This window comes from Solanum stenotomum, chromosome 6 (assembly GCF_019186545.1).
Source record: "Solanum stenotomum isolate F172 chromosome 6, ASM1918654v1, whole genome shotgun sequence".
Classification (NCBI taxonomy): Eukaryota; Viridiplantae; Streptophyta; class Magnoliopsida; order Solanales; family Solanaceae; genus Solanum; species Solanum stenotomum.
In genome coordinates this window covers 15,587,753-15,613,044 of record NC_064287.1, presented here as the reverse complement: position 1 = coordinate 15,613,044, position 25,292 = coordinate 15,587,753, and the positions used below count along the sequence as shown (strand labels likewise).

General features: G+C 38.8%; 1 protein-coding gene across 1 annotated transcript; it reads left to right on the top strand.

The window, feature by feature from the left end:
• The first annotated feature begins 434 nt into the window (after positions 1-434).
• On the top strand, positions 435-24,889 carry LOC125869236 (PHD finger protein ALFIN-LIKE 4-like). The gene is made up of 5 exons (XM_049549804.1): positions 435-589; positions 831-863; positions 2,647-2,875; positions 3,259-3,394; positions 24,314-24,889. Exons 1-5 carry the CDS (start codon positions 493-495, stop codon positions 24,554-24,556), a joined length of 738 nt encoding a protein of 245 aa, XP_049405761.1. The 5' UTR covers positions 435-492; the 3' UTR covers positions 24,557-24,889.
• Positions 24,890-25,292: the final 403 nt, after the last annotated feature.

Sequence of the window (25,292 nt, the reverse complement as noted above, 5' to 3'; positions counted from 1 at the left end):
AGATGTTATAATTATCATTTTCTTTTACATTATTAATGTTCGTTACTACGTAATTTTGTATGTAAGATAACGTAGTGTTTAAGTTGTAATGAATGACAAGTTTTTAAGTATTATTTTATAAATTCTGTGATATTGAATTCCTGTGCGAGACGCGGGTAATTTTACTAGCAATAAAATATATGTATATAATTTGTCGGTTCAGTTCGATTATTTCGAAAAAATCCAACCCAAACAAAATACTATAGGTTTTTAAAAATCTAGAACCAAATCCAAATAACATTGATCATCTAATCGGTTTGATTTAATTTTTCGATTTGAATTGATTTTTATCCAAATTGTAACCATCGAAATTGTGTTGAAGTGCATTACATTTACTACGGTACCCCTGTCATTCTAATTAATACTTTTTTATATTCTTTTCGTACCCAAAAAGTCGTTGAAATCACTGAAGTTGAAGGGGAAAAGCAGTCGCTGTGTGCACGGAAATCGGCCATGGAAGGAGGTGCACAGTATAATCCTCGCACTGTGGAGGAAGTTTTGAAGGATTTGAAAGGCCGTCGTGCCGGTTTGATCAAAGCCCTTACCACTGGTATACTTTCACTTTTTTTTCTCTCTCTGTCGCGCACACACCCGCATTCCCTTATCTACCAACTGCATGTTTATCCTACTAATTTTTTTTTGACACACAAAATTCTTCCTTTTCTGTGTTTAGAGAGTTCAATTTGTTCTTTCGCTTTAGAGTTTTTCATTTTAATTTTTTGAGTTTTGTTAGTGTTGTATTATTGTACGCTGTAATACTTTAGAGGTTTAATTTGGCCATTTTCTTGCAGATGTGGAGGAATTTTATCAGCAGTGTGACCCTGGTGAGTTAGGGATCTTTACGTTCTAGCCTGTTTAAAATATAATTTGCATTTCCTGATTATTTATTTGGTACCGTTTTTGCTCAGAAACGGGTCCAATTTTTTAGTTGATGCGTGGAGCTCCTTTGTGATGATGGGTGCCGGCTTATAATTACTAAATATATTCTCTTTGAAAATAAGAAATTAATTTGCTAATTTTGTGCTTCTAAATCTCACTGCATTATTGTTGTTTTAACCTCCTCTTTTTTCGTTTTGCTGACTTTTTTATGTAGTTGCTCTTATGTTTTCATGAGTTCTGAATTGAAGTGTGATGATATGGAATTATGTGCTGTTCATTTAATAGATGGGTTCTATATGTAGACACATTGTTCTGATTAGTTATTTGAAGGGGAGCTTTGGAGCAATGGTAAAGTTGTTTCCGTGTTACCAATAGGTCACGGGTTCGAGCCGTGGAACTAGCCACTAATGCTTGCATTAGGGTAGGTTGTCTACATCACACCCTAGGGGATACGAGTCTTACCCGGACCCTGCTAATGCGGAATGCTTTGTGCACCGGATTTCTCTTTTCTTTCTGCAATGATTTCGCTCAATTAAACCTTTTTATTGATGTCCCCAAGGGAAAAGCCTGATACCCATTTAGGTTTTTGATCTTTCCTGCTCTGTCAGTAACTATTTGAAAAAAAAAAACTTTTTTCTTTGAGTGGAAGGATGCTATTTGCATCCAGAAATCTGGAAGAGGGGATGGGGAAGGAGGACAAATGAAATTATGGCCCTTTTTTTAAGTGGCTATATAGGTCATAGCTCATTTGTTCAGGCTGGTCATCTTAACTATATTTCCAAACACATCTTTTTGAAGGATGATAATTTATTATTCAGGTCATTATTGTAGAAGAACCATCTGTTCACATTTTAATTCAACTCCTTTAATGTCTTTTGAAACTTTGAAAGGGATGTTCAAGAGCCTGCACAACACCCCCAACCCCTCTCATTTGTTTTCTTAGAATGGTGACCTCCTCTAACCTTAGGTTGAGTGTAATGTGAATCAGTTGGCAATTACTAGTATGATGAGGGAAAAAAGTAACAAAGATTAACAGTGGAAGGTATATTTGAACACGTAAGTTTAGCAAAAAAAAATTTCCTGCAAAACTTGCCTGTCCACTAGACTTGATACTTATACATTGCTTGAGCTTGCCTGAAGATGTGTCAATTGTTTCCTTGCTGCCATCACTCAGTTGTTGTCACAAACTTGACTCCAGCTTCCAATGTTTGGGTGTTTTAAGTTGCAATATCTTGGAAGGCTAATTGTTCAACTTTCTTATATTGGGCTAGTTTATGGCTTGAAATGTTGATTGGTCCATGAATTTAGGGCGTAAAATCTGTCTAATATCTTTGGCTTGACTGCTAGGTTTTGTGCTCTATTTATCATCTTAATGAGGTAAGCAACATCAAACTGTTTGTCCTATATTCCCCATGACAGTTTATGATTTTGGAAAATCTTATAGTTTTATGAATTCGATGAAAAGAATGCAATGTTGTTTCTCAGACAGAGCCTGGAATATCTTTTAGCCTAATAAGACTTCTGATCCTGGAATGTCTACCTTAGACAATTAAAACAGATGTTCAAATACTTTTGTCTTTTTTTAAAAGATTTTTATGGTTAATTTAACATTTTATTTTATTGCTTAACTTTCTGAAAAATAGATTAGGTTATCTGAAACTTTTTGATGACATCTCAATCTTGAAATTTATTTTTGCTCTCTCTTTCTCTCTTATTAAAACCTTGCAGAAAAGGAAAATCTTTGCCTCTATGGATTTCCAAGCGAGCAATGGGAAGTCAATTTGCCAGCTGAGGAGGTGCCTCCTGAGCTTCCGGAGCCAGCACTAGGTATAAACTTTGCCAGAGATGGGATGCAGGAAAAGGACTGGTTGGCCCTAGTTGCTGTTCACAGTGATGCATGGTTGCTCTCTGTTGCCTTTTATTTTGGTGCTAGATTTGGTTTTGACAAAGCTGATAGGTACCATACACTTTGTTTTTTCTTGACAGATTTCACAGAAACAGTTGCATTGCCTTTTGCCTTCCTTTTCTGTGTGTATTCAATCTTCCTTTGATGAATCCCTTATAGAAAAAAATAAAAAAAATTCCTTTGATGAATTTGTTATTGCAGTTCATCTTTTATATTTATTTATTGTGGACATATAGCCTACCAGGAGCTGGTTATTCTGTTAAGTAGGTAAGCAGTGTAACTCTGTAAAGCCCTAGTATGTGAATGGTCACAGGACTCAGGAGATGCATGTGCATGTGCATGTTCTGTTCATGACAGAAAAACAGTTATTTACTTATTTAACTAATTGAAAAGCTTCTTGTTTTACCTAAACATTTTTGGTCTCTGTGATTCAGGAAACGCCTGTTCAATATGATAAATGAGCTGCCAACTATTTATGAAATTGTCACTGGAGCTGCTAAGAAGCAAGTAAAAGATAGATCATCAGTCTCTAATCATAGCAGCAACAAATCCAAGTCAAACTCTAAATTGGTATGACACTATCACTCTGAAACCCTCTACCCAAATAAAAATTGCTGCTTCTTTGATAACTATTACTTTGCAGTATTCACTTAAAAGATAGCAAGGCAAGTGGTAGTTTCTCATGAAATCCTTGGACTCTCGGACCATAGGGCACTAAATATTAACCTTGAAATTTAAGATTGTAGTATAAATATAGATATCCCCAAAAAGAAAAAAGAAAGGGGGTTGTGGCCTGAAAGTATTGGTCCAGATATCAGCTATGGGAGTTGGGATTTGACCCACAGATATCAGATCCATCTTTTACTTGCTATTGTTTGTTTATATGTTTGTGAATTATTTACTTCAGCCTGAGGTGTAATTGGGGACTTGTATGCCTGACTTGTATTGTGTATGATGGCTCAGATGCGTTGTAATTAGTCTGAAGAGAACAATTATAGTGACTAGCACAATTTGTTGTATTAGATAGATAATATGGATGACTCAAGCATTTGTGCATTTTTCTCCTATAGTTGATATTGGTGAAATGGGGCCGAATCGAGTGGAACTGATATAGAGGATATAATATATGGCTCACCCCAACTAGTTTGAGAGTAAGGGTTAGATGACAGTGGCAGAACCACTTGGTAAAATATGGTGCACTTAACCCATGCTCGACTAGAGCTGTAGAATATGTATACATATTTTGGTTAGAAATGGCTATATGTTATAAGATGCACCGATGTATACAACAAATAACATTTGTGATCTTTCCTTTAGATGATATTGTTTTCTATTTTATCTTTTCCCTTATTACATATTATTCTCTTTTGTTTCTTTTCTATTATTCACTGGGTATGTTGTTGTTTCTTTTTCTTTTATCTCTTTCATTTTGTTTTCCAATATGCTATTCCTTTTTCCTCTTTTCATCCTTTCTTTTCTCACAAGTTCATTTATCATCTTTCCTATGTCATTAATCATTGATATATAAACGACTTTTACGTAATTTGATAATTTTAGAAGTTCAAATATTTGACATATAAAAGTACTTTTTCTCGAAAAACAAAAACAAATTTTTTTGTCTTTTCTCTTTCGTCCAACTCCATTCCGATAGCGTTCAAATATTAATTAGTTTGTTATCTCTGAACTTGCAAGTATGATATCCAATTCCCAGATTCGTTCCTCTCCTATCGCTAGTATAGGTGCACCCTTCTTCTTGAAAGCCTAGATCCGCTTTTGTTAGTTGATAGGTGAATTCAGGAGAAAGAACTAAATTTGTAAATTTTGTATTTCAATAAATTGATCCTAATGGGACATCGGGGCAACTTCTAGTGGCTTTGATGATGTTCATGGAGGCTTTGGTTTTGGGGAGAGAAATGGAGGTGGAACTTCGCTTCTAGATTTTGCTAAGGCTTTTGAGTTGGTGATTGCTAACTCATGCTTTCCGAAGAAGGAGAACCACTTGGTTGCCTTTCGTAGCTCGGTAGCTAAGACTCAGATAGATTACTTACTCCTTAGGAAGGGTGATAGAGGTCTCTTTAAGGACTGCAAGGTCATCCTAAGTGAAAACCTTACTACCCAACACAAGCTTTTGGTGATGGACCTGAAAATTAAGAGGGATAGGAGGAAGAAGATGGTATCTGATCGACCGAGGATTAAATGGGGTGGCTTGACCCCTGCCCTTTCTCGGGAGATGGGTGAGGAGTTGATGGGGATGGGGCTTGGAGTGGTAGCGGGGATGCGAACAGCATGTGGAATAAAGCAGCTAGTTGCATTAGGGAAGTTGCTTCAAAGGTGTTAGGGGTATCAAGGGGTAACTTTGGAGGACATAAAGGAGATTGGTGGTGGAATGGGGAAGTCCAAGGCAAAGTGGAAGCGAAGAAGGCTGCATACACAAAATTGGTGGAGTGTGTAGACGAGGAAGAGAAGAGGACGCTTCAGAAAGTCTATAAGACGACAAAGACAGAAGCTAAGTTCGCAGTTACGAAGGCTAAGACGACAGCTTTCGAACGCTTGTATGCCGAGCTGGGGGACAAAGGTGGGGATAAGAAATTGTATAGGCTCGCAAAAGCAAGAGAGAGGAAGGCGCGCGACTTGGACCAAGTGAAGTGTATCAAGGATGAGGAAGGCAAAATATTGGTGGAAGAGACCTCCATCAAGCAAAGATGGCGAAGATACTTTCACAAACTTTTAAATGAAGAAGGGGAAGGAGACATTGTGTTGGGTGATTTGGCGCACTTTGAAAGACTTCGGGATTTTGGGTACTGTAGGTGCGTTAGGATCGAGGAGGTTATACGGGCTATTAGTAGGATGAGCAGGGGAAGAGCGACCGGACCCGATGAGATTCTGGTGGAATTTTGGAAGAGCACGGACAAGGCAGGCATAGGGTGGTTAACTGGGCTGTTTAATGTTATTCTTAAGACAACAAAAATGCCTGATGAATGGAGGTGGAGTACAATGGTTCCGTTGTATAAAAACAAGGGTGATATCCAAAATTGTAACAACTACAGGGGTATCAAATTGTTGAGCCATACTATGAAGGTTTGGGAGATAGTGGTGGAGATGAGGGTGAGAAGAGGGGTGTCCATCTCTGAGAATCAGTTTGGATTCATGCCGGGACGTTCGACTACCGAAGCCATTCATCTTATGCGAAGACTGGTAGAAAAATATAGAGAAAGGAAGAGAGACCTATATATGGTGTTCATTGACCTTGAAAAGGCCTATGACAAAGTACCGAGGAATGTCCTCTGGAGGTGCCTGGAGTCTAAAGGTGTCCCGATGATTTATATTAGGGCGATAAAGGACATGTACGGTGGAGCCAAGACTCGGGTTAGAACAGTTGGAGGAGAATCAGAACATTTCCCAGTTGAGATGGGGCTGCACCAGGGATCAGTCCTTAGCCCTTTCCTATTTGCTTTGGTGATGGATGAGTTGACGCGGCCTATTCAGGAGAAGGTCCCATGGTGTATGTTATTTGCGGATGACATAGTGCTGATTGATGAGACGCGGGACAAAGTTAATGTGCGGTTGGAGGTGTGGAGACAAACGCTGGAGTCCAAAGGGTTCAGGTTGAGTAGGACCAAAACAGAATACTTGGGGTGCAAATTCAGTGATGCGTTGGATGAGGCAGATGTGGAAGTGAGACTTGCCGCACAGATCATTCCTAAGAAATAAAGTTTTAAGTATCTTGGGTCTGTAATCCAAGGGAGTAGTGACATCGACGATGATGTCACACATCCATTGGGGTTGCTTGGATGAAATGGAGGCTTGCCTCTGGAGTCTTGTGTGATAAGAAAATTCCACTTAAACTTAAAGGTAAGTTCTACAAAGTGGTAGTTAGACCGGCCTTGTTGTATGGAGCGGAGTGTTGGCCAGTCAAGAACGCACATGTTCAAAAAATGCATGTTGCGGAGATGAGGATGTTGAGATGGATGTGTGGGCACACTAGGAGCGACAAGATTAGGAATGAGGTTATCCGAGAGAAGGTGGGAGTGGCCTCTGTGGTGGACAAGCTGAGGGAAGCGAGACTGAGATGGTTTGGACATGTGAAGAGACGGAGCGCAGACGCCCCAGTGAGGAGGTGCGAGGTGCTAGTTGTAGAGGGTACGCGGAGGGGTAGAGGTAGGCCTAAGAAGTATTGGGAAGAGGTGATTAGACAGGACTTGGCTCAGCTTCACAGTACCGAGGACATGACTCTAGATAGGAAGGAGTGGAGGTCGCGTATTAAGGTTGAAGGTTAGTAGGGTTAGCGTGTTGTCTTCCCTTGCGAGGGTATGGGTTGTTAGCGTTTGTAGTAGTCCTAGCCTTATGCTGTTTACTGCGTTTCACTTTTCACATTACTTTCTTGATGTTATTGTCTCATTTGTTGATTATACACTATTTTCTTTATTGGATGTTATGTTTTCTATATTTCTCTCCTTTCACTTAGATTTGATGTACTTGAGCTGAGGGTTTTCTGGAAACAGCCTCTCTACCGCCACGAGGTAGTGGTAAGGTCTGCGTACACTCTACCCTCCCCAGACCCCACCTAGTGGGATTTCACTGGGTATGTTGTTGTTGTTGATCCTAATGGGACAAAATCTAGAAAAAATCTATTGGATTAAAAGATATCAGCAAAAAAGTACCTCAATGGTCACACAAATTAATCACCAAGTTGGAACAAAAATCAAGTGAATATCACGAGGGCGTACCACTTAAATTCATAGAAAGCCAAATTTGTAGTGATTTGTAGTAGTCAACAAGCATAATAATGATCATAAGGATCCTGAAGAAGTGATTATTAATTAGGTCTCTGCCTGTTATCATATGTTGCATGGATATGAGTGCATATATTAGATGTGGGTGTGAATCTAGAATTTGAATTTTGTCCTAACCTTTATCTTAGATTTTGGAGGGTATGAATAGGAGTACAAGTACATTGTTGAGGTACGACTAATAAATTGTGTTTTTTTTTTTTGATGAACAGTGATTTTGTGTTATATCTAGAAAAGTACTTGGGTAGTACTGAAACCATATTTACAAAATGGACTCTAGAATGCTTCTATCTCTGTCTATAGTGAATCAAGTACATCAATAATAGACATAGAGCCATTAGAGTATAACTGGTTACACCAAAAACAGAGCAGTAAGATAAAGTTAAGCTTGATCCTCTGCACTTCATTTTCTACACCTTCATAGCATCTGGTGTTCCTCTCCTTCCACACTGTCCACCAGATGAATTCTGGGTTGAGTTTCCACCTACACCTAGTTTTAGCTATTGCTCCTACTTCATCCTAGCTTCTCAGAACTTCAGAAACCTTGATTGGCATGACCCATGTTAGGCTTTTAAGGTTAAAATAATGCTCCATAACCTGCCTGTGAACTTGCAAAAAGAAATAAGTGGATGACTGTCTCGACAATCTCCTTACACAAAAAACACCTTGAACACATGTGAATTCCCCTCTTCATTAGATTATCCAGTGTAAGCACAACTCCCTTTGCTAATAGCCATATTAAACAGGAGACTTTATATGGAATTTTGACTTTCCATAGCCAGTTGAGAATCTAATAGTTGGACTGATTCAATTGATGATAAGCAACATTGACCTTGTATACCCCTTCAATATTACCTTGCCACCATAGAGTATCCTCTCCTGTTTGGAGACCTGAGAACTAGTTCAAAGTGTTGAGAAAATCAGTAACTCCGTTGATTTCCCAGTCATTCATCTGTCTTCTAAAACTGATATTCCATCCTGGCCGACCACATCTCTGCCACTGTTTTGAGAGGATAATTAGTTAGGTTGTACATATCTGGAAAGACCACTTTCAAAATGCCAACTTCATGCTATTTATCATGCCAAGACACTTTTATCTTGGAGTGTGCTTGCGTTTCACCCCACAATGCTCGGATAGATTTCCATAGGCTTACCCCATAAGGAGTGGTGACCTTCTTGGTCATCCAGTTATCCTCCTGGTCATATTTAGATTTGATAACTCTTCCCCGCAACTGATTTTGATCTGTGGAGTACTTCCATAACCATTTCATCTTGAGGACTTTACTGTGAACTTTCAGATTCTTAATCCCCATACCTCCAGTCTTTTTGCCACTCATAACTGCTCTCCACTTGACCGAATGGTACTTCTTTCTTTTAGAGTTACCGTCCCATGAAATCTCTCCTGATGCTATCCAACCTACTGATGTCACATGCAGGAATAGGTAACAAGGACGACATGTATGTTGGAAGGGCATTAAGAGTAGAGTTTATGAGAGTAAGTCTGCCCCCAAAACAAATATTGCGAATTCCATCTGGCCAATTTCTTCACTTCTTTCTAAAACATTGTTCCATATATTTGTTGAATTTGAGTTGGCCCCAGGGGCATTCCCAGGTACACAGTAGGAGGATCCCCCACCTCTCCCAATATAGCAGCAAGTGTATCCATAGTCACTTCATTTATAGGATATACCATTCATTTCCTCCAATTGATATGTAGTCCTGAGAGACCTTCAAAGAGGACCAGAATAACTCTAAGATGTCTTAACTGGTCTGCATCACAAAAGATAAGAGTGTCATCAACATATTGCAAGTGGGACACCTCAAGGCTCTCAAGATTTGACCTAGCTACTTCAAATTACCTTAACCATCCATTTGTCTTGGCTGTTTAAATCCTGCTATTAAGTCCTTCATAGCAATCAAAAACAAGAAGGGGGACAAAGGATCTCCTTGCCTAAGACCTCTTTGAGCTTTGAAAAAACCTGTTGGTGCACCATTTATAAGGACAGAGAAACAGACTATGGATATGCAAAACTTTATCCACTAAAGCCATTTGTGTCCAAAACCTCTCTTTTCCAAAAGGTTGAGTAGGAAACTCCAATTTACGTGTCTTCACTGTAGGATCACTAATATTTTATGGAGCATTTTTCATCAATTCGAAGGGCCCACTTTGGGTGATGCCAAGAAATATTGTCCAGGCCCTGAAGATATGGAGTAGCTTTGCCTACATTTCTGGTCATAAAGAAAGATGGAAGATCATTCCCACCTGTATCTGATTAACAAAAGTAACAACATCCAGAAGATGAAGATGAATTGCTTGGTTTTATTTCATTTTTGGTGTAAACAGGAGTATATGGAAGATCTAGAATCAGTAATGAATGCTTTAGGCACCTTGTAATTTTTGCTATATAGGATTGAAGATCTTCCTGATACTCTCCTTATTTGTAATTAGTAAACCTGTAACAAGTTGTGGCAGGTTTGATTTTTTGGAATATAATACAAGAGTGTTACCTTCTAAAAAAAATATATGCTTTTTCTATGTCCAATTTGCAAAGAATCCTAGGTTTCTTCTCTTTTTGCCTGGAGTCCACTACTTCATTAGCCACAAGCACAACATCCGTGATTTGTCTTCTATCAACCTTTCTGTGAGTAGTTTGGAGAGCAATTCATATACGTTGCCAATTAAGCTGATGGGCCTAAAATCTCTAAGTTCTCTGGCTTCTTTCTTCTTGGGAATGAGAGCAATGAAAGAAGCATCAAAACTTTTTTCGAAGAAACTATGCTCGTGAAAATTGTGGAATGCCTCAATAAGGCTTAAGTTATACAAGGCCCCTTTAAGTTGTCCGCATAATTCATTTAGACACTTTATCTCGGGATTGTTCCAATTGAACACCTTCATTAGTTAAAAAAATATTCCTATTGAACATTTTGTGACAATCAACTAAAAATAGAGAGTGTGTGTCATACACTCGCGAATGATGTGGCATAGTAACAAATAAAAAAAAGACATGTGGCATTTCATACATAATAACAAGTAAAAAATAAATTAGAAAGAAAAATAATAGAAAAACTATGTTTTTAATAAAAAGAAGAATAAAAAAAAATAAAAAACCTTCCTTCCCTCATTCTTCTTTGCCAGAGCACCCCACCCACCCCACGTCTTGCCTTCCGCTTTACTTCTTTACCGGAACACACAGAGACGCCGTGACTAAAACCACCAATAATCATCTTCATTCCACCTTTTTTCTTTCAACATATTTTTTCCACCCATACACTTGCCGCTCTTGTTTATTCCAATATCCATCAACATTGTAGTTGTCATTTCTCTCAATCTCACTTTCTTTTTCAATCATCAATTAAGATTTTGATTTTTTAACAATTTGAAAGAGAATAATTCTAGATTCGTCTAGTCTTGCCAGAAAAAATGGAGTTTTACCGGAATTATTTTTGACGCATTTGATTTTAGTTTTTGATAATAATGGTAATGGTGGAATAAGGCTAGAAAAAAAATTAAGGAGTGTATGGGAAGGGGGTGTGGCAAAGAAATTTGGCCAGTAAATTTTTTAGATAATATGACATTGAAAAGTTTAATTGGGGATGACACTACTGCCAATAATTTAACTTGCAAATTGAGTTTTTCATTTTAACAGAAAATGAAAAAAAAAAGAGAAAAAAGTAGAACCAAAATGAAGTGCAAGAGATTTTTGAAATGGAGTGAAGGAGATGACTGGTAAAGGGGTGTGGGGTGGGGTTGTTTCTTTTTCTTGATTAAGAGCTTTTTTTTTTTTATAATTTATGCCAGGTGTGAAATAAAAGATTGTGTTATGCCATGTGCTAGGGATAAAGCACCAGTCCCCGACAGTTACACCATGGCATTTTTCATTGCTTGTTGGGATGTGGTCAATAAAGAAGTAGTTGGAGCAGTACAAAACTTCCATGCTCAGAGTTCTTTTCAAAAAAGTTTCAGTGCGACCTTCATAGCACTGATACCAAAAAAGATTGGGGCAAAGGGGTTGAAGGACTTCAGACCCATAAGCCTAATAGGAAGCATTTACAAGATCCTATCAAAAATTCTGACTAAAGGCCCAAGAAAGTAGTCTCCAAGCTGGTGGATGCTCAGCAAATTGGCCTTAATAAAATGCAGGCAGATTATGGATGCAATTTTGATTGCAAATGAGTGTGTGGATGTTAGAAAGATCAGCAAGGTCCCAGGGATCCTTTGTAAGTTAGATATTGAAAAAGCTTACGATCACCTTCACTTGGGATTCCTCTGGAAGACTTTGGAGAATATGGGTTTTGGTGAAAAATGGATGAAATTCTGCATCACGACTATGAAATTTTCCGTTATGATATATGGATCTCCTTCTGGATTCTTATTATCTCAGAGAGGATTAAGACAAGGGGACCCCCTATCCCCTTTTCTCTTTATTCTGGCAATGGAAGGACTAAATGACATGCTCAGAACAACCCAAATAAAAGGATGGATAAGAGGTTTCTATGCCAACATGAATGATAGACAGGGGCCTGACCATATCACACTTACAATATGCTGATGACACCCTGATTTTTTGTGATGCAGAGAGCTGCCAACTAAAGTACTTAAGAATCATCTTGATATTGTTCGAAGCCATCTCAGGGTTACACATCAACTGGGGGAAAAGTTTCATTTACCCCATTAATAAGGTGCCCAACATAAATGTGTTAGCAAATATCCTGGGGGGAAAGATAGGAGAACTTCCCACAGTGTACCTTGGCATGCCCTTGGGGGATAAGAGCAAGTCAAAAGGCATATGGAACAATGTTCTGGAGAAGCTAGTGAATCAGAAAAGCAAATATTTGTCTCTAGGTGGAAGAGTTACTCTCATCAACAGTGTGTTGGATGCCATGCCTACATACATGATGTCAGTTTTCCCAATGCCTGCAAATGTGATTGACAGAATGGATGCTATTAGGAGAAATTTTTCGTGGCAAGGGAACTATGATCCTAATGAGCACAAATATCATCTTGTAAAGTGGGATGAAGTCATTCAAAGCAAAAAAGTAGGGGGTCTGGGGATAAGGAACCTAAAGCTGCAGAATCAAAGCCTTCTGATGAAATGGCTATGGAGATTTGCATCACAGGAACAAGCGCTGCGGAAGGAGACAATCAAGGCTAGGTTTGGAATGGAAAACAAATGGACTACCTACATGCCCACACAACCTTATGGGACTAGAGTATGGAGGTCTATCAGAAGTCAGTGGATCAAGTTTGCAAACAATTGTAAAATCAAGGTGGGAAATGGGGAAAAACACTTCTTTGGGAAGATGTGTGGGTTGGACATGAAACTTTGAAGAACAAGTATCCTGACTTGTTCAACCTGAGCCTTCAAAAGGTATCCACAATTAGAGAAATGAGAGACAATCAAGGGTGGGATCTCAGGTTTAAGAGACGCTTGAACGACTGGGAAGTTAACAAAGTGGCTGAACTACTCATTACTCTGGAGCAATACAAAGATTTAACTCCCAATGAGGACAATCTATTTTGGCTACCAGGCAAGCAAGACAGATTTTCAGTTGGTTCAGCTTACGACAGATCACAGAGATCAGACTCTCAGAGGCTGGCCCTGGAAGATGATCTGGAAAGTCAAGGTACCCTTCAAGGTTGCATGTTTCACTTGGCTACTAGCCAAACAGGCCACACTCACCCAAGACAACCTTATGAAAAGAGGTCGTCAAATTTGCTCTAGGTGCTCCTTTTGTGAATGTGAGATTGAGAGAATAAAGCATCTCTTTCTACATTGTAGAGAGACTATGAAGTTATGGCAGATTTTCATTAATTTAGGAGGCATACGCTGGACTATGCCAAGGAGCATCAAAGAGGCTCTAGCTTGTTGGAATAGAGATGGGAATCAATCGGGACACAGGGAGAGATGGAAGGTTGTCCCAGCCTGCATTTGGTGGACTATATGGATGGAAAGGAACCAGAGATGTTTTCGAAAACAAGAATTGCTCTCTGCAGAAACTAAAGATGAACTGTCTAGTCCTTTTTTTTTTTTTGTGTAAACACGAATATCCTCAAGAAGAAGAGGATATTCCTAGTATTTTAGATTATTTATGAAGCCTTGGTAGGGCCACCTCTCCCTCTGTAATTTTGTTACAAGTATTACTGGAATACTTTTCTGAGTATTCCTTTTGTTCACAATACAAGTTACCTTCTTAAAAAAAAAGGTGAAAAAAAGTTGCAAATTAATCTTTAAAAAAATTAAAATATGAAATAGGAACCTATTCACGCGCTCAACAACAGTGAGGTACACTTATTTGCCATTTAAGCACTTTGTGTTTAATAGATATATGTTTTGAACAATTTAAGTGTTCAATAGGTACAAGTCCTAGTTAAGGTGTCTAAGTGAATTATGCGGACAACTTTAAGGGACTTTCTATGACTTGAGCCGCCTCCAAAATGTCATGTTTCATTAATTCCCAACAACTGCTAAAGAATCCCATTGTATACCCATCTGGCCTAAGAGCCTTATCAGTAGCCCATAGTTTCAGGCACATGGGTACTTCCTCTTCATCAAACCTCCTTTGTAATTTCTCTTTCTCATCATTACTCAAAACTGGACAATCATGGCACACGATGGTAGGCCTCCATTGAGAACTTTCAGTGTATAGATTTTGATAGAACTCAATGATGGCTTCTTCAATTCTGACTGGATCTTCTGAGACTTCCCCTTGTATCATCAATTGATCAATATTATTGAATCTTTTATGGGCATTGGAAATTCTGTGGAAGAACTTGGTATTTTTGTCACCTTCTATCCGCCACAGAGCTCTAGACTTCTGTCTCCATGATATTTCTTCCCTCTTGATCAGCTCTTCCAACTGTAGATTCATAGCATTCTCTTCTGATAAGGGTCTGTCTTCCAGATTGTCATCTAATCTTGCCATTTTCTCAAGTAAACTTTGTCTCTACTTTCTCAAATTCTCTTCAACAGACCTACTCCACTCTTTCAATTTACTTTTGAGAGCTTTCAACTTACAGGCAAGGATATAATCTAGCTTCCCAGATAAAGAGAGTGATGTCACGGACTTAGAGTCTCACTAAAGCTCCGTGCGGCACTTGACAACTTACTCACGAATCTTTCATGATCTTGTAAGCTCAAGTAAGCTCTTTTAGACTAGATCGCTAAGAGAAAGAAAAGGAAGACTTAGAGAATTTGGAAGAAGGCTTTTGTATTGCTTGGAGAATGCTTACAACTTGCTTGCTTGCTTGGATTCTTGGTTGGATTGGATGCCTTGCAAATGAATGGCACCACCTATTTATACTAACTCCTAGGGACTAAAGTACAATTTTAAATTACTTACTAAGTCCCTAAACTTATTTACACAAAAGCCCCTCTCTAGAATTCTCCACACACTCTAGAGAATTCCAAGGCTTTCTTGGAAACTATCTAAATTATTCTAGAGAATTCTCTAGCCTTCTTGAATAATCTAAAGGGTTCTAGAGTCTTCCGGAAACCTCTCCACAACTCTAGACCCTTCCGCCCCTATCCGGACGCAAAATTTAACTGTGGTGTGGCGGGACGTGACAGTGAGCTCCACCAATCTTGTACTCTATCTTTGAAACCCGTGGTGGTCAACCACCAGTTTTCGAATTTGAAGTATCTCTTGTTCTTGATCCAATGACCCCCTTGTAATGAAACTGGAACATGATCTGATGCCAATCTTTGTAGGGTACTTTGTTTTATGTTATTGAAGCTAGTATCCCACTCTTCTGAAATCATAATTCTATCGATTCTGGAGGCTGCATCTTGAGTATCCCCTTTGAACCAAGTGTATCTCCCATCTTATAACGGTAGATCTATCAACTTAGATCATCTATAATGTCTGAAAACTCCACCATCCCCAATTTTCTCCTCCTAGCATTCCTTTTCTCTAATATGAATCTAGTAGTATTAAAATCTCCACAAACAGCCCATGGACCTTCCACTAGACCTCGAACATTAGCCATTTCTTCCCACACCTTCCTTCCTTCTTTCAACATAACAATTAGGTGCATAAACTCCATTCAAGTGGCGTGGAAAAGACTGAAACAGAGCTTCACATTTGCAGGTTAAAGTGTAGGATCCTATCTCTAGAATCTCCCCCTTCCATACTCTACTATCTCAAAGCATTATGATTCCCCCTTGAGTGCCACTAGCCTCCAGTTGAGCAAATTTAATCCATCTACCACCCCAAATTTGTTTAACATTATCAGAAATGTCCCCCTCCAACTTAGTTTCCTGGAGGCAAATGATGTTAGCCTTCCAGTCCACCACCATACTCTGTACAATACTCCTTTTATCTCTGTTGTTCAACCCCCTTGCATTTTAGGAAACTAGTGTGAACTACATAGATCCAAAGCTAGCATCTTCCTCCCCTTATTTCTATTCCCGCTGCGTATATTTAGCATCAAAAGAAACTAAGCTTTTGAGTTCTTGCACACTTTTGAACCTTCCTTTCCTACCCACACTATCTACCTCCATCTTTCTTGCATGCCTGCTACTATCAACCTGTAAGAGCAGCTCTAAGGCTTCTTCCTCATGTCCTTGGAAATCAACCCCCAAGAGTTTGCTCAGTTTGACTAAATTTTGTTGAACCCAAACAGAGTTGTCTCTTTCCCTCTCACCCATGTTTTGATCCTGTTGTACAAGCAGAGGTGCCACCTCTTCCACTTCCTAGCTATCTGAAATGGTAATCGCGTTCTGCTTTTTGATCACCACTAAATTTCCCCCTTCGTTTAGATTCTCTTCGAATTTATCCTCTTGCATGTTATCTCTCCTCAAAACTTGTGTAATTGTATCTTCCGCAATTGCAGAGGGTTTTCCACCAATTCCTCACTTTGATTCACTATCATCTCCTGTGCAGTATTTTGTTCTGTAGAAATCTATCTCTATTGAGTATTGACTGATTAGGCCCATTTTCCACTTCAATTAAATACCTTCCATGGGCTTTCTCTAGGCCCAATTCAGAGCTCTTCATTAAAGAAGGCATGTGACTCTCACATGACTTATTTGAGTCCCCTTTTCCAGCTGTCATCTGAACCTTCCCCACATGTTCTTCTATACAAAAATCCCTTAAATTTAGGGATTCTTGTACTGAATCACAGAGATTTGACATAACTTTGTTTTTCCCTCTTGTCCAAAGTTTGACCTAGATTTTCCAGTGGACTATCTTCTCCAGTGGTACAACATGCCTTTTCCGGCGACATTTCGCACCTCAGTTTGCTATCAGTCCATGCAGGGAAGTGACATCTTATTCCTTCTTGTGCTATTGACCTCTTGTGGTATGCTTCTACCGTTGTTTGCAACCAAAATTCTCGTCCATGTCATGTGGTTCTTCAACTTTGTCTCATCTTCAGTAGCGCTATCTAGCAACCACAAAGTTGTCCAATTTCCTCGAAAACTTGGTGCGTCCAAAGGTGTAGAGGAACACCCCACGACTTGATCCAAGTTTCTTTGATCATCGTGGTGTTTGGAAAGCAGCCAAGCACCGGACTCCACCATTCTAGGTTAAAACCTAGTTTTTTCCACTTTCATTGGCCTTGCAGTGTCTATTCTGCCATGAACCTATTGGGGAATACAAAAAGGAACATATCTCCATATAGCTCTATGTTGACCTCAAAGGTCTTCTTCCACTCGGATGATGATCATCTTCTGCTCTCAGATGAAGAAGGTTTTTCTTTAATTGCCTTGGCCAGGTACCCAAAATGAGGCACCTCTTCAACAGTCCATCCTTTTGACTATCTCAAGTGCTTTCCATCTCTGTTTGAAATCCATTTACTATCATACAGTCTTTGAATATGGATAGTTGGATTCTTCTAGTCTTGAGGTATTGGCTGTCTTTTTGGGCATTTAATGAGAGCATTTAATGACATTCTCCATCTTAAAAGCTAAATCGTACCATCCAACATTCAAGACTGGTTCTGGAATAATAACTACTGATCTTCCCCCAGCATTTGAAGATAATGGTTATAACTTATATATCTCCCATAGTCATTATGTTTCCTCGTACAAAAATACTCTTCTTTTCTGTCAGCAAACTTCCACCACCTTATGCTCTTCTTTTGATCAGTTGATGCTTCTCTTATCAAGAAACATATCCAGTCCATTACCTTTCTGCTAACAGTTGATCTTCTCATCATCCTTCGCCTCCTCTCCACCCATTCATACCAAACAGATCCATCTGAACTCCATTTGGTAATGTCAAATGATTTGAATCCCGAATTGAAATATAGTGTTAATATGTTTTCCCCCATATCTGTCAGAGAGCAGGAATAGAAAAGGAAAGAAAGTAGACTACGGTTGAAGGAGATAACTGTGAAAGAGGAAGAGAGATGGTAGTTCTCAGGCGACCTATCAGAAAGAGGGTTCTCTCTCTCCTAGGAAGTAGGAGAGAGAATTTTTGGGAAATGTGCCAGGGAGCATATATGTGACTTGTATAGCCTGAAAGTATTGCAATAAATACACATCAAATTGTATTTTATATATATATATATATATATATATATATATATATTGAAAGTCACCCATGTTTATTGACCAAATTCGGTGTGTATCTAACATTCACAAGTCACACCCAAATCATGTCGGAACGACGTGAGTGGATAAATGGTTTTGGATGATTCGTGTAACATAGTGTTATCCAATGTGGTTAGGGAAATCTACACAAGCCTTTTAAGCTGATAAAACATTGATTTTTCTTTCTATTTGAAGCATGGAGGCTTATTTGATCTGCTATGTAGTACCAAATGTGCTGAGGCAGTGTTATTTATTGAAGGCCATCGTTTTGTTGCTTATAGCAATCTTAAACAAGGGGTTATGCTTAGGGTAAAGGCATGCATTTCATTAAAGTGTGCGTCAAACAATGGTGAGACGATCCCAACAAGAAGCAGTTGGTGCTTTGAATCTCAACATTGAAGAGTTGGAGTAATGTTGACATTATTGTGTATTTGGGTACTAGCATTACTTATTCCAATTGTAATTTGATCATTACAAAGACAACAACATACCCAATGTAATCCCACAAGTGGGATCTGGGGAAGGTTGGATCTTACCCCTACCTTTGTGAAGTAGAGAGGTTGTTTTTGATAGACCCTCGGCTCAATAGAAGAATTATCGAAAAATAATTGCAAGAACAATATGAAAACAAAAAAGCAATACCAAAGCAGTTAGAAAAAATAGTTGTAGCAAAAGAGGCAAAATAGGCGCAAACAATGAACCAACTGTGACAATAAAATGAAATAAAAGACATAACTCACATACTAAATAGTAATTCTACTAATAAAGAAAAAAGTAGTAGAGAAAACTAAGCCTCGACTCTCCTCCTTAAAGGTGCTACGATAGAGACTAACCTTCAATTGTTGTCCTCGACCTCCAAACTTTCCTATCTAGGATTATGTCCTTAGACAGTTGGAGTTGAGCCATGTCTTGTCCAATCACCTCTCCCCACTTCTTTTTTGGCGTACCTTTCCTAACACCCATTATGACCAACTTCTCACACCTCCTAGTTGGTGCATTTGCGATTTCTCTACACATGCCCGAACCATCTCAGCCTAGCTTCCATCATCTTGTCCTCCACGGAGGCCACTTGACCCCAAATATCTTCATTCCTAGTCATATCCCTCCTAGTATGCCACACATCCATTTATGGATCCTAATCTCCGTTACCTTCCATCTTTTGAACACGAGCATTCTTGACTAGTAGCACTCTGCCCCTTACACCAATGTAGGTCTAACCACCGCCTTGTGGAACTTACTTTTATGCCTTGGTGTCACATTCTTATCACACAAAACTCTAGAAGCGAGCCTCTATTTTGCCTATCCGACTCCAATATGGTACACTACATCCTCGTCAGTCTCTCATGTACCTTGTATTATAGACCCAAGATACTTTAAATTCCCTCACCTAAGAAAGCTTGTGTATCAATCTTCTTCTCCACTTTCGCCCCTTGTGCTATGTTACTAAACTTGCACTCCAAGTGCTCCGTCTTAGTCCTGCTTTATCTAAAACCTTTAGGGGTCGTTTGGTAGGAAGTATTAAGGAGAAATAGTCCATGCATTATGTATGGTATAATTTAGTACTATGTTTGGTAGGAATTTTGGACCTATGTATAACTAATTCATGGATTAGTTATACACCCTAGATGGTACTATGTGATGTATAACTAATACCTTACATTTGGTGGTATTAGTAATACATAAGATTTAATACCATTGAATTAACCATGTAAAGACAAAAATACCCCTCAAATCCTTTTAATCACTTTATTTATTTTCTTGATTTTATGTTTTATATTTGTATTAGTAAATTTATTTAAATAAATTAGCTTACAAATTTTATTATTTAGAGAAAGTTGTTTGTTGCTAAATAAATCTAATACAAATTAGTACAATATTTGAAATATAAGTTGTTTAACATTTACTAAGTGGAAAGGCAAACATATCACCATATGACATTTGTAATCTTAATTGAATGTATTATTTGTTGATATATATATATATATGTGGTTTCTAATTATTTGTATTTTGAATAATTTATAAAATTGCATACATATTAAAACTACAACTTGCAATTTTTATGTGTAAACGTAGATGGTTTATTTGATTTTACTTTTGTTTATTGTTTTCTCAATTTTAAAAGTAGATGGTCTATTTTTTTTTAAAATTGAAAATTGACGTTTTGTGAGTCAATTTATTAAGATGACAATTATTTACCCTCAAATAATTTAAGTGAGAAAATAGCAAATTTGACAACAAAATTGCTCTTCTCCTAGCTAATTATAAGGTCATAAAAAATAATAATATTGTCCGACAATTATTTACCTTGACCTAATTACATGAAATAGAAAATCTCATAATAACTAAAGGGTATTATTGGAAAGAAGTTTTTTGTAGAGTTTTAATCCAAACACAAGATGAGGTGAGAAACAATGCATCAAAGACTTGATAAAAAATAAACTTTGCATTACTTATCCCTACACTACCAATCCCTGCATTATTAATCTTTGTACCAAACAACCCCTTAGACTCTAGGGTCTGTCTCCAAACTTCTAGCTTCTCATAAACTCTAGGATTCTTGTCTGGCTCAATCGCTTTTCCTTTCTCCATCTTATGAATTGCCCCCTCAACCTCCACATACTTTATGGTCCTACAATACCTAAAATTCCCTCATGGAGTGCTCTTAACTCTCCCAGCACAAGCACAATAACCCTGTCCCTCTTTTCTTTCAATAGCTTATAAAAATATATATGCCATCTCTATCTAATGAGTGCATCTTTACCAAAACTTAGTCATTCTCGTGTTTGATAAAGTTCACTTCCAGATCATGAGCTCTCCTCTCTCTTGTCTTGACGAGCCTATACAACTTCATGTCACCACCCCCAGCTGTACCTTCAATCTCTTTACACAAGTGTTCAAATGCTGGCATTTTAGCCACTGTAAGCGCTAACTGTGCTTCCTTCTTAGCCATCTTATATCTCTCCCTATTCTTCCTATTGTCCTCCTCGTCTATGCTTTCCACGACACCTTATACGCATCCTTCTTGTCCTCTTCTTTCTCTTGGACCTCTCCATTTTACCACCATTCCCCTCTAAGACCACCTAACTTACCCCTCGAGACCCCTCCCTAATGCAGCTGATTGTCCTAGTCCACATACTATTTGCAACCCTGCTACTCTCCCAAGCCGTCATTGCCATCAACTTCTTCCCAAACTCTCGGACATTGGGAATAGTCAAGCCTTCCCATTTAAACCTTGGTTGGCCATAAACAATCCTCTTCAACCTTGAGCTTATGCTGAGTAGTTAGGTTCTCACTCCGAATAACCTTGCACTCCTTGCATAAACCTTTATCACTCCTCCTAAGGAGTAGATTATCTATATGAGTCTTAGTCACCCCATTATAGTAGGTCACCAAGTGCTCTGCTCTCTTCTGGAAACTCAAATTTGCAATGACCATGTCAAAAGCTTTCGTGAAATCCAAAACGCAACTCCCCCCGCGTTCCCTTCTCCGAAGCTGAAACTGCCATGGACATCTTCGTATCCTCTTGAAGTGCTCCCTATGTGTCCATTGAAATAACCTCCCACAAAAATCTCCTCGGTGTGCGGGTTACCTCTCACCACCTCATCCATCTCCTCTTAGAAGCGCTTCTTAACATCCTTGTTCAAACCCACTTCACTATGTTAAAAGTGGCCCCACCCACAACTAGCTTAAAAGTCATTATTTCTATCGTTCACTTTCTTAACCTCAACCATGCTCCTGAGATCCATATCTACTGAAATGCTTACACTATTCCTATCCTTTGAAACCTCTTGCGTACCACAACTTAAAACCGTCTACATCCCTCGACTTGGGTCTCACCCATCTAGTTTCCTAAACACAAGCTATGTTGATTTTTGTGTTCCTGAGAATCTTCACTAACTCTATCGACTTCCCCCTTAAAGTACCTATGTTTCAGGACCCAACTCTCAACCTAGGAGCTCCCTTGGTACCCTTTCCACCTCACACCCCCAACCTCAACCCCAACCAAGGACAGGTCTACCCGAAGCCACTAACATCGGTTATACATGAGGACAAGAATTGAAACTAGAATGCAAGAATCAAATGCTATCTAGTACTAAATTAAAGTGCTACAGAAGAACACAAGAGAACCTTATGGTGTGGGTGCATGGAGATCAATTAGAAGCTTGTGGTCACAAATGGAGACAAATTTATATATCAAGGTCGGAAGTGGCACTAAAACAAAATTTTGGAAGGATGTTTGGATAGACCAATCCCCTCTTAGGGATCTCTTTCCAGATCTTTTTCAAATCTGTGGAAATCCTGATGCTAATGTTGGCGAATGCTGGACTGAACAGGGTTGGGATCTAGTTTTTAGAAGACTTCTCAATGATTGGGAGGTGGAAAGGGTGGCAGAGATATTAGGGATGGCTAGGTGGAGTGAACATAAATGCAAATGCCACAGACAGGATGTTGTGGAAGCACAACAAAGATGGCCTTTCCTCAGTCAACAGTGCTTACAGGAGGTCTCCAGATGATGGCAGGGAGACCAAAACACCTCTGGAACTATTTTTGGAAGGGGGGATATTCCTACAAAAGTGAAATGCTTCACTTGGCTAGTGATAAAGGGAGCTTGTCTAACGCAGGAAGTACTTCAGAAGAAGGGTAGACAGCTGGTCCCTAGGTGTTTTTTATGCAAATTGACAAGTGAAACTAACAGCAACCTTTTCTTGCATTGTAATTACACTGCTCAAATCTGAAATTTGTTCCTTGGTATTTCAAATCTGAATTGGACAATGCCAGAACGTACATCAAACGTGTTGAAGAGCTGGGTAAGGAGAGGAGGCACCAAGAGTCAGAAGAGATGGTGGAGGTTAATACCATCATGTATATGGTGGTCAGTTTGGAAGGAAAGAAATAGTAGATGCTTCAAAAATAGATCCAATTCCGTACACAAGGTCAAATGGAATTGTATAGTATCTCTACTTTTTTGGTGTAAACAGTTGTGTATAGTAGATACAGATCAGATTGTAGATTTGTTAGGAAGTTTGTAATTGACCCTCTGTGGTGGTGGCCAGCATGCCCTTAATGCTGAAGAATACAACCTTACCAGTTTCAAAAAAAAAAAAAACCTAAATCAAAGTAATATACTGCAATGTAGGTAAGCACACAGTAAAACAGAGTTGTTCCAGGAGAACAAGAACTTTAAAGAAGCAAAGAACTGAAACTAAGGGCAAGATCAACAATACAGCAGGAAATGAAATCAAATAATATAACAAAATAAAGCAACTAAGGTGGTTCATAAACACGTAGCTATTCAATAAATGAGGCAGTAAGCAATGACAATTGTGTTAAATGTAAATATAGTTGCGAGTCGAGACAGAACCTGTTTTGCGCTTGAAGGACACAGGAAACCTGGTTTTGGTAATCGCCAGAGTTTGCTGCTGGTGTTATCTGAAGGTTGTCGGTGATCTGTACCGGCAGATCTGTTCCTTTATGGCTAAATCTGGACGCCGGTGGAGGAGGATGGTTGGAACCCTAAACCGGCTGGTACTCGCTGGTGGTAAGATGGACGGAGGAAGATGACAAGGGGTTCTTGTGGGAGTAAGTTAGGCTTAGGCTTCTATGTTGCTGTGTAAGTTGCGACTTGTGGGAGTGAGTTGGGCTTCTGGTTTTGGTGATGTAGTAGGCAATAAGTAAATGATGAAGAGGGTGCACGTGTTTAGAGGCAAGACGGAAGTTTTCAATATTTAAGCTATATTTTAATACTGACATATAGTTCAGTTGTTTTGAATGTTGTGTTTTCACAATTATACTTCGTGGTATTCTTTTTTAATTAAAATATGATTTTGATTTTACTGAATTTGGTCTTTCATTAATTTTCGGGTCAAAGTGCCTTGTAAATTGAAGTTGTATTTATTTCGAGTTTGCTTTTTATTCTGTAAGTTTTACTATTTCCTTAGCTTTGGTCCTCATGTTGTGTTCCCATCACTTTATCTATGTTTTCTTCACCCCATGCACCAGGTTTTGTTCATTTTATTTGATACTAGACTCTGTCTCCTGCCATACATTTGCCTGATTATTATAGATAAACCTTTAAAGGCAGTTTCATGGCTTGAGTACAGTTCTTTATGCATGCATTGAACTTATACCTAGGTGTATTGACATAGTTTCGCATTGAAATCCAGGGTAAATATGCAAAGGTTGAAGTAAAAGATGAGGAAGATGGATTAGATGAAGAGGAGGAAGAGCATGGTGATACCCTCTGTGGGGCATGTGGTGAGAATTATGCTTCAGATGAATTCTGGATTTGTTGCGACTTATGCGAGAGGTGGTTCCATGGGAAGTGTGTGAAGATCACACCTGCGAAGGCTGAGCATATAAAGCAGTACAAATGTCCATCATGCAGCAACAAGAGGCCACGCCCTTGACATCCTGTTGAGTTTTCTGAGTTCCACCGTTATATTTGTCTCATGTAGGACTCAGCACAATGCCATATTACGTACATTAACATGTGGCATGTTCATCCAAATCTGGTCGTTGCTCTTTGTTTTTTTGGATAATCTGATAGGTAAAATTGCTACGGTACTCTTCCATTTGACTCTAAATTGGAGGACATAGGGATCTTCTTGTAGGAAAGAATCTTGCCGTGATTAATGCTAACTTGTGTAAAATTTAGCTGTTGAACCATTTGGACCCTGATGTTTGATTTTGAAAATTGTGTTAATCTTGCTGGTATGAATCGATTTTGAATGTTTCTATGAGTTTTTGTGGTTGCAGCTTGTGATCTAGTTGACTAGGCATAGAATAGGTAACGTAAAATAAAGATGGAAGTAATAATGAATTATAGGAGGAGAATGAGTTTGAGCGTGAGATGCGAAAGGTGCTAGTGTTGGTTCCTTAGATGCATCATATATCTATTTCTGTTATTAACTCTATCTGCTATGCTACTCTTGTGGGTTATCAACTACTTAATTAGATTATGTATTGTCCATTTAAGATTGTGTAATATAATAATCTAGCTGTGTTCACTCACTTTGATTTGTCCAGAAGAACCTCTCTTGTTGGTATAGAGTCATTTACATACCTAAACAGGAGCTATGGATAAGAATGAATATAAAGCAAAAAGAGAGGTCTCTGTCAGCTGGAGATAGTCCTGTCACCTGT